Source organism: Salarias fasciatus, chromosome 4 (assembly GCF_902148845.1).
Source record: "Salarias fasciatus chromosome 4, fSalaFa1.1, whole genome shotgun sequence".
Classification (NCBI taxonomy): Eukaryota; Metazoa; Chordata; class Actinopteri; order Blenniiformes; family Blenniidae; genus Salarias; species Salarias fasciatus.
Genome location: NC_043748.1, coordinates 13,948,606 through 13,957,969, shown reverse-complemented (window position 1 = coordinate 13,957,969; position 9,364 = coordinate 13,948,606). Strand labels below are relative to the sequence as shown.

Below are 9,364 nucleotides of genomic sequence, written 5' to 3'. Positions count from 1 at the left end.
TGTCTTCTGACTGAAAAAATAGTAGAGCAGTCAAACAGGCTAAAAAAATAAAATTACCAACATCAACAATGCTAAAATGTCCCAAATCAGTAATATAAAAAAGAAGAAGAAGAAGAAGAAGAAGAAGAAGAAGAAGAAGAAGAAGAAGAAGGGAAAACAGAAAAATAGACCATTTTAAAAATTTCCAAAGGAAGGCTAAAAAACAAAAAAAAGTGGCTCTTCTGGTCATAACTGCTGCTCTAGATCATAAAGAATCATTTTTTTTTCTTCCTCATGGTGATTGAAGCTACAGCATCAGCTAAACTCCACAACACTCATGTTTTACTCAGAAATTTGGATAAAAGCAAGATGCAACTTGTTCACTTGACCTAATTAGAAAAGCTCTTTTTTTAAGAAGCACAAATGAACTAATTATTGACACACATTTCCTTCTTCAGTCAGCTGGAACCAGTTTGGTTGGTGTTGAGTCACACTGGCCAAATCATTAAGTACACCTCTGGAGAAGCTTGGATTCCTGATTCTTGGTGACATGTGCTGAACAAGATGCTTGGATTGATTCGACTATGAAATAACAAGAAAATAATCTGAGTATGTTTCATGTAAAATACCAGGAATTCTAAATAAAATCTTTATTTTGGAAGGGGATTGAGCTTCAGCTGTTATTGCTATAACTGCTTTGATCAGCTCACTGTACTGATTAAGAGAAGAAAAGTTCAGATATTTTCTCAGATATAATAACTGAAAGTAAAAATCTTTCAGGAAAATAGACATTTAAGTTAATTATTGTATCTAAAATGTATCTAATTAAGTACAGCAATGAAGCTCAGATGCTTAATTTGCCACTGTATATGAAACACAACAAATTAATGTATTTACATGGAGAGTAAATTAAAATCTTTTGAACAAACCAATTTCATATTGAATCATTTGAATTGGAATTCAAGTACAAAGATGATTACTTTCAAGGTTGTTTGAGTAACTATAGCCAAAGAATGTCTTTGTGAAAGTAATATTGACAGATAAAGATAAAAATCTCAATTCCATTGAATTTATTGAGACCAAAAGTGTTAATTTATCAAAATAGATAATGATTTTTTTTATGGATTTTGTTGTCAAGGGGGAAAAAAACTACGATGCTTTGAGCATTGAGCAAAAGAGTTGATATTTCTTCTAACATGCGGAAGCACAACGGACTGGAACTGAAAGTGGAGAAGTTGAACATCTTGAAAAAAAAGGTTTCCGAACACATGATGAAATATTCTAATAATATCCTGCAACTCAGCAAAGTATTGAAACAAAAGGAAGAAAGTCTGCCAGGATACGGACAGTACCATCTAGGGTGCATTCTTTACATTTATTTATTTGTTTAATGGTTCATTCCATTAATTTCAATATAAGTTCTGTACTATGAACTGGGATTTGGAGCATCACTTTAAGAAGAAAATATCTGTTAAAAGAAAGAAAGAACTGTGCTCTTTCTGAAATGCAGTATTACAAATATCACACATGAAAATAGAGAAGTGCAATGGCCTCAAATATTGCACAAAAGCGCAATGAAAATGTCAAGTCAACCCTAAAAATCAGAGCTGTGTCAATTTACTTTGGGTCTTTGTACATTTAAACAATGACTCAATTTTAACTAATTCAGAAACTTGTTGTTTTGAAATCTGGTAAAAGCAATCTAAACAACACAACAAAGAAACCTGTGTTTGTTCGGTTTCATCATATTTGAGAGAATCATACAGAAACTCTACCATCACATGACGATGACTCAGACATGACAGGTTTCTATCTGTAGTGCAATTTGTCCAAAATGGAGGCATCTCAACACAAATGAATCATGGATGATGGATGGATAAATGGATAGATGGATGGATAAATGAATGGATGGTTTGATGGATGGACGGATCTTGTCTCATATCCTGAGCATTCACCCAGAAAGAAAATAGGTTTAACTCTTTTTCCTTCGCTTTTAATTGAGAAAACAGAAACAGGGGTGAGGGGAATTTGCATGGATTTTGGAGTTTTGGTTTTTTTTTTTTTTTTTCTACTGTGGAGGAGCTACAGGAAAAAAAAATGTTGAAAATATCTAAAGAAAAATATTCTAACTCTTTTTTCTCTTTCAGTAACTTTCCTGCAATAAAAGCGGAACTAAAGTCACGTCACGTGATTCCAGTCAGGACCCGATTAGCAGGCGGACTGTTTACCTTCGACGTTGACAGCTATGGCTGAGTGACTTTTCTCTGTTAAAATGTACTCTCACGCTTCAGAGAGTTTTATCAAGCAAGCACGGTAAGAGGAGGACTTTATTCAACAGCTTCAGGTTTTCTGTTGGTAAATAGTTCATGTTTTGAGCTGAAGACGCGAGCGCCGCTAGCGATCTGAAGCTAATGTTGAATGAAATCACTTTTGTTAGATCTCTCAGCGAGTTAAAATTACCTTTACATAAACTAACGTATATAATGTGTGTGCTGTTTCCCAGAGAGATTCCGGAGCCCGAGCTGCAGAAGTTTTACAGCAAGTTGTTGAAGCTGCTGCAGGGGAAGGACTTTGGTCATGAGACACTTGACAGCCTGCAGAGGCTGTACCTCATTCTATCTGTCAACAAGTACACCAAACTGTAAGATTACTAACCATTCTCTCTCTCTCGCTCTCTTTCTTGACCCAACCGCGCTCCAGACACTTGACTGTGGAAATCCGCTGCATGTTTCCCATCTCAGTAATGTTTCAACAAGCCAACTTCCCATCTAAAATTAACAGAATGCGCCAAGATCCATAGACAAATGCATGACCAAGTTTCTCTGGATGTTGCTTGGCCATAAATAGTTTATTTTTTTGCCGTATGTTTCAGATGGTAATGAGGTGTTTTTGTTATTGAGTTAATGTGAATGTTGAATTTCAGATCTGAGTCCAGCAGAGAAACATTATCCATTCAGAGTCTAATGTGAATATACTTCAGTTGATACTACCTCCATAAAGCACATAATGTGGTGTATATAAACGCCTTTTACAGTTTCGTACAAGTACCCAGAATAGTATTCTTAAAACATAAATGAGTCAGTATCTCTGTTTTTACATTTTTTCCCCACACAGGTATTTGTATCTATATCTAATCAGTGATTCATCTCAACTACGCTGATGAGCTTCTCATTATGAAACTCCAACATTTCTTTTTTGACTTATCATAAATATCGGGGCTAAACTAAAACCTGAAAACAAGCGTTAGATCTTTGCAGATCATCAATGCCTTTTCGCTCTGAAAGTGTTTCCTTTTCAGACTGAGCTTTATTCTCTGACTTCCGGCTGCTAACCTCTGTTTCTTCTGTTGTCATGACACACAGGCTGCCTCCAGAGCTTCAGAAGAAGCTTCTGTCTCTGCTGTCCTCACCAGTGGAGCAGCTTCAGGTGCTGAGCTCCGCTGTTCTCAGAGAGACACTGCCCCTCTCTGGTCAGGAACTGAGCTACAACCAAGAGAACATCAGTCAGCTGAACAGCCATGCTGCTGCACTGCTGCTCTCACAGGTGCACATGAAATAAGATGTTCTATTAAACTGAATCTGTCATCATAACGAAACATTTGCCTACAAGAAGCTGTTTTTTCCCTCTTAAAGTGGTTTGGGAGAAGTGTCACCCAGTCTCTTTGTTCCCGAACAGGCTGAATCCAAAGCTGATCTGTCGTCCCTCTGCACTCTGCTGCTGCGTGGTCTTGAAGGCCGGCCATCTGAGGGTCCTTCTCCCTCGCTCATGCTCACACTGCCGATCATCAACACCATCCTCACACACAGCCCAGACTGCCTCACCGAAGGTAGACATCACACGCCGCTCAGAATTGAGATCCGCCCGTTGGCAGGCTCTGTTTTCAAACGGTCTTTCGACTGATTCTAGATCAGGTGACCCTCCTGAGTAAGAAGCTTGTGGATTGGCTGCGTTATGCCAGTATAGTGCAGGGAGGCGGAGCCTCCTCAGGGGGATTCTTCACAGGGCCCAGATCCCGCCAGGTGAGTGATCACGGTTCATATTAAAGCTGCACAATGTGTTAAAAATGTATCAGAGCTGTGATATTAACTTTGACAGCATACGTATGAAAAAAAGACTGAACTACATTAAATAAACTTTTCATGCGTGGTACATTCAGGCTCTGTGTCGACACATTTGGCTGATCAGATGGAGTCCTGCAATGCTAGATCATGCTGACAACAAATCCTTTTTCTCTTCATTATGTCAAAAAATCATGTCCTAAAAACAAACTGAACCTAAAATGAGCCCAAGAAGACAACGGCAACATCATATACTTTACTGTTTACATGTCACAAGTCACATCCATGACTCAATACTCGACATGTTCAACTCATACCGTGAAGCCTGGAGTGGTTTGTTTGTTCATGATGCGCTCCATGTGTCTTCATCAGCCGGTGCCCATCGCTGAGCTGGACGGGACGGTGTCCGGGGATTTCTTCACTGTGCTCTGCGTGGGTCAAGGCTTCACTGAGGATCAGTGGATGAACGTCTATTCTTTCTCCATGCTGAGGCATTGGCTTCTCACCTACCACTCTGTTTCCAGTGGCAACCTCATGTCAGATGCCGGTATGTCTGTTTAAATGATGCATCCAATGTCTTCATTTATCATTTGCTAGAGAAACGTCAGACTTTAAGGATTGGGGATTCATTTCTCGTGTTTTGAGAAATTGCAACTTCAGAGTGTGAATCGTGAAGGCTGCGATTCCACCATAAGAATCTGAGATGACCTGATGTTTGTTTTCATCACCTCCAGCAAACAGGCTGCAGCTCAGCCTGTCTCTCTCCCACTCCCACTCATTTTCTAATGGTAAGACACCAGAGTCCGTGGACCTTCCTCAGCATGCGTCTGAAAGAAGCAATGAACAAACCAACCTCCAACCTCTTCTGCTTAACTCGGCGGAGTTGCAACTAAACCCACTCACGATGTGATTTTAACTCACAGCTGACCGTCTCTAACCAGAGCTTCTGTTCTCTGATCTCTAACTTTTCCTTTCCTTAGAAATCTTCTAATCAGATGATAAACATGACGGAACTGCTGCAAGATGAAGACGCTAAACATACCACAGGCGCCACCAAACCACCAGTTGCATGCAGTGCTGTTATTGTTTTGCTGATATCTGTAATTGTACATTCGTGTCCCTCAGACCTAACTAACGATTTGAACGATGCTGACCGCGATTGGCTCATCTCATACAGGCCTTGGACCAGATTGAAAACCCACTGGTTAAATGAAAAGTCTGTATGTTGCATGTGTGAGTTAGAATCTGTGATGTGCACAGATTTTTTTTTTGACAGTCGAATTTTTCTATGATGTGATTTTGTTCAGAGTTTAAACTAATAAAAGTCCACCTTTCTCCACTGGAGCTTCATTCAGAATGAGTCATAATGCTCTAATCTGAGTCAATTTCTGAGGATATTACAAAATATTTGTGAGTTTTCATCACTGGAAAGTTATTTTGGTAAATCTTGTGTGATTTTGCATGATTTATATTCCTAAACAAAGCAAACCGCAAATACTTTTAACCATTTCTCAGCCTTTAACAAATATACAAAGTTAAGGTTTCAAAGATACAGAAATTCCTCAGTTCTCTGTAGTTTCTTCTCTTCTTAACTGTATTGATGGATTATTGCCAGTTCTGTGGCTTTCAGTCAGTGAAATATCACTTCCCTTCAACTGAAATATGTAATGGTCTATTTATGAGCCATCTGCATCAAATTGAAGATAAATTGAGCCGTAAGGCTTGATGATATTGAGCTCTAATGGTTTTATATCGTCATAAAATCTTCTGATTTGGCCAAAGGAAGTCAGGTTTACAGTTTTACGATCATATAAATGACTTGGGTAGTCGAGACTCTGCCGTGAGCCTTGAAGTGTGATTTCTATCCGTCAGACGACCGGTCGGAGGTGGACGGATCGGTGGTTTCTATGGTCTCGGCGACGTCCTCCTCCAGCCGCCTGCTGCCCCCGAAGGAGCGTCTCCGAGAAAAGGCTTTCCAGTACTGCCAGCGCCTCATCGAGCAGAGCGATCGCAGTGAGTGTGTGTCCGTGTGTGTTTTGAACAAAATGTATTCAAGCGCCAAAAAGGCAGTATTGTTTTTATATTTTTGTACTTTGAAATGTTGTTAGTCTGAGTGTGAATATATTAAACTTACTGTCTTTGTCTCAGAGGCGCACAAGAGGACGGATACAGAGCTGCAAAAGGCTGTGAGTTGTATTCTGTTGATTATTCTCTTGGATTACACACTTACTGTGCTACTACTTTTTATCAGTACACCCACACTGCTGAATATAAATGAATGTTTTTGGGGGTTTTTTTTTTAAAGGGAGCTGGTTGGATTTGACTCTGCTTGTCGTCCTGTTTGCTCCCTCAGTGTCTGGTGGAGGCCGTGTGTATTCTGGACTGTGTGTGCGTTGAGGACGCGTCGCTCGTTTACCGAACCTTCCCGTGCATCAAGGCCCTGTTCGGCCGGCTCAGCTCGGACCTGTCCTTCGCCCGAGTCCTGATACCCATCGCACAGTTCTACCTCAACCACGGTGCGTACAGACTCCAGCGGATGCTGTCTCCCGGCAGGCGCCGCAGGTTGATACCTTCCCTTTGACTCCTCCCAGGTGAGATGGCGGCGGTGGACTGCGACGGCGTGTGGATGCTCGTGTTCGGCCGGTACCCCGGGGAGCTGTTCAACGACCCCTTCCTGGCTCACGAGTTCCTGCGCTTCCTTCGCCTGAACCTCGACAGCGTGCAGCTTCGAGTTCCTCAGTACATTCGCTCTTTCCCAAACCTGCTGAAGGTAAAAACTCCCTCGTGTGTTTAAATGAGACTTTGTTTTCATGATTGTTGTTTGTTTTTGTTTCATGAATGAACTCGTGTCGGTGCAGTTTTTAGCGTGGGACAGTCCAGCAGTGGTGGATGACTTTGTGGATCTGCTGCCCTCTCTGGTCACACCTGGGACTGCAGTGGAGCTGCTTCACTCGCTGCTCGACCTGCCCTGTCTCACCGCCACGCTGGTCCTGCAGCTCAGGTTCTTTCACATGTTGAAACAAAACTCTCAAGAGCATGTCTTTAAATCATTGTCTGACCAGATCTGTGTGTGTTGCAGGTCTGTGAGTTTACCCATTGCTGAGCCAAGCGGCCGTGGCGTCCGGTTGCAGGACGCATTTCGCAATCCTTCACTCCGTGGGCTTTTCCTCTTCCTGCTTCGAGGGGAAGCAGGATCAGGTAATGACAAGGCACAGGATGACTTAAAGTTGACACACTAGGAAATGTGAGTAGAAATACTCACAGAACCAACTTGGATTGGAAACCGTACTGGTTACGCAACATCTCTGTGACCTCCAGCTTCCTTCAGTTCATTCTGGTGCAGCGGTGTTATTCTACAGTTAAGACAGGTGTTCGATCCAGTGGCGAGCGAGCTGCAGATTAACCTACTCCAAGGCCCATCAGTGTGTCGTTAAGCTCTGCAGAGCGATCGTGAGGCGTGTTGCCGTAAGGAAGCATCAGAATAAGGCTGTAGCCAGAATTCCACAACACAGAACCGCCGATATAATCTCTCCAGAAGGTCCTAGTGTTGCACTTTGTGGTTTGATTTAAGTCAAACTAAAAGTATTGATATTGAAATTTTTTTTTTAAGCTTTAGCAGCTGGTCAAACTTGTATGTTATTCTGAAAAAACAGTAAATGAAACCGTGTTTTTCGTCCCACCTACCAGGCGACACCATTGACCGTCTGAGCACGCTCCACGAGCTGCTGGCCGAGGCCGCCGACTGGCCCAGGGTGGTCCACTGTGCGCAGGTCGTCCCCGTGCTGTTACACATTTACTTCCACAGGGTCGTTGAGGTAAACTGAAGCTTTTCCTTCTTGATAAAAATGCACAGTGCAGAAAAACCTCTTGACCTTTAGGCCGTTTTATTCCCAGATGGCTGACGAGAAGCTCTTAGCTCATCTGATTCTGGTGATGCTGGAGCGAAGCAGCCTCCTCCTGAAAATCCCAACATACATCAGGGAGATACACAGGTGAACCCGAAGAGCCGGAGCGCTGCCGTCTTTCATCCGCGCTCTCGTGGCTCACTCTTCTTTCCCTCTCTTTTCGTGTGCAGGGTGTTCAGCTGCCACCTGCTGAGGCTGTGCAAACGGCGCCCCTCCCTGGTGGTGGACCAGTCCCACGAGCTGCTGGAGTTCGCCGGAGCCACGGCCAACGTCTACAGCAAAGAGGAAATCTTCACACACGTGGTAAAGTGACTCTTTTATAGAAAAGACGGCAGGATTTTGTGAAAGACGGTTCGATTTTTTTTTTAAATCCCGTCGTCCCCCCCCCCCAGGTGTGGGTGCTGGGCGAGTATCTCTCGGTGTCATGCGACTCTCGCTGCTCGGTGAGCCTCATCACTTCCTGCTTCGAGGCTCTGGAGGCGGTGCTGTTTGAGATCACCTCGTCTGCGCCGTCACCTGGAAACATTTGCCCCGCCCCAAAAGTCATCACCACGCTGATGAGCGCTCTCGCTAAACTGGCGTCGCGGTCACATGACCTCATACCCAGGTACCCGACTGCTTTGGCGCCGCCTGTTTTTGTGCGGATTGTCGGTCTTTTGTCGTGATCGGGCCTCACCGTGCGTTTAAATGTTTTTTTTTTCCAGGGTGTCCTTATTCCTCTCCAAGCTGAGAACGGCGGCCAGAAGCGGATCGGTCGCCTGGTGCGCGGACGAGGAGGACCTGGTTTCCGTGGTAACCCGGGGGGAGGAGCTGTGGTCGCTGCTGAAGGCCCCCGGCGTGGCCCAGAGCGTCCTGACCCCGCCCGCTCACATCAACGCACCGCAGTGGCACAGAGACACCAACGTGGCCTCGCCGCTGCAACTGCGAGCCCTGACCAGCCTCACACACTCGCAGTGACGCACAATCGGACGCACACCCTCAGTCTGCATCTGCAGACGAATCAGTGGGGGAAAAAAAAATTTCCCTGAATGAACCTCATTTGATTTTTGCACATTTTTATGTAAATAAATGATTGTTGGTGTATTATTAAAAAAATAAATAAAAAAAATGACACAAGTCTGTTTTGCTGATAATGAAAGGTACTTTTTTTTAATGCATTGATTTTTACAGAAATAGAGTTTTACAAAATAGATCTCAAAGATTTACAAAAAAAAAAAGGTAAAAATGCTCAGGTCCTGAGAAAGTGCTGCTTTTTAAAAGTCAAAACAAAAAAATGTCTAAATCAATAGAAGTTCCAAAATTCTGATCCATACAGTGCATGAAATAGAAAAGTTAAGACTATAAAAATAGAAATCAAAATTTGCATATTTAAAATCTCCATGTCTAACGTCACCAAGGGTTAATTCTGCAACATTGAGAGGA

At 43.0% G+C, this 9,364-nt stretch overlaps 1 protein-coding gene across 2 annotated transcripts; it reads left to right on the top strand.

Annotated features, from left to right (window-relative positions):
* The first annotated feature begins 2,180 nt into the window (after positions 1-2,180).
* On the top strand, positions 2,181-9,086 carry ap5z1 (adaptor related protein complex 5 subunit zeta 1). 2 transcript variants are annotated; one of them, XM_030089320.1, is made up of 18 exons: positions 2,181-2,292; positions 2,483-2,620; positions 3,342-3,522; positions 3,655-3,805; positions 3,886-3,998; positions 4,410-4,584; positions 4,772-4,825; positions 5,910-6,050; positions 6,186-6,223; positions 6,391-6,553; positions 6,629-6,807; positions 6,896-7,038; positions 7,117-7,235; positions 7,725-7,852; positions 7,932-8,029; positions 8,113-8,245; positions 8,335-8,549; positions 8,647-9,086. In XM_030089320.1, exons 1-18 carry the CDS (start codon positions 2,252-2,254, stop codon positions 8,897-8,899), a joined length of 2,463 nt encoding a protein of 820 aa, XP_029945180.1. In that variant the 5' UTR covers positions 2,181-2,251; the 3' UTR covers positions 8,900-9,086. The 2 variants fall into 2 exon arrangements, with proteins under 2 accessions (XP_029945180.1, XP_029945181.1); XM_030089321.1 differs by lacking the exon at positions 4,772-4,825 and having other exon boundaries at positions 8,647-9,085.
* The last annotated feature ends 278 nt before the right edge of the window (positions 9,087-9,364 follow it).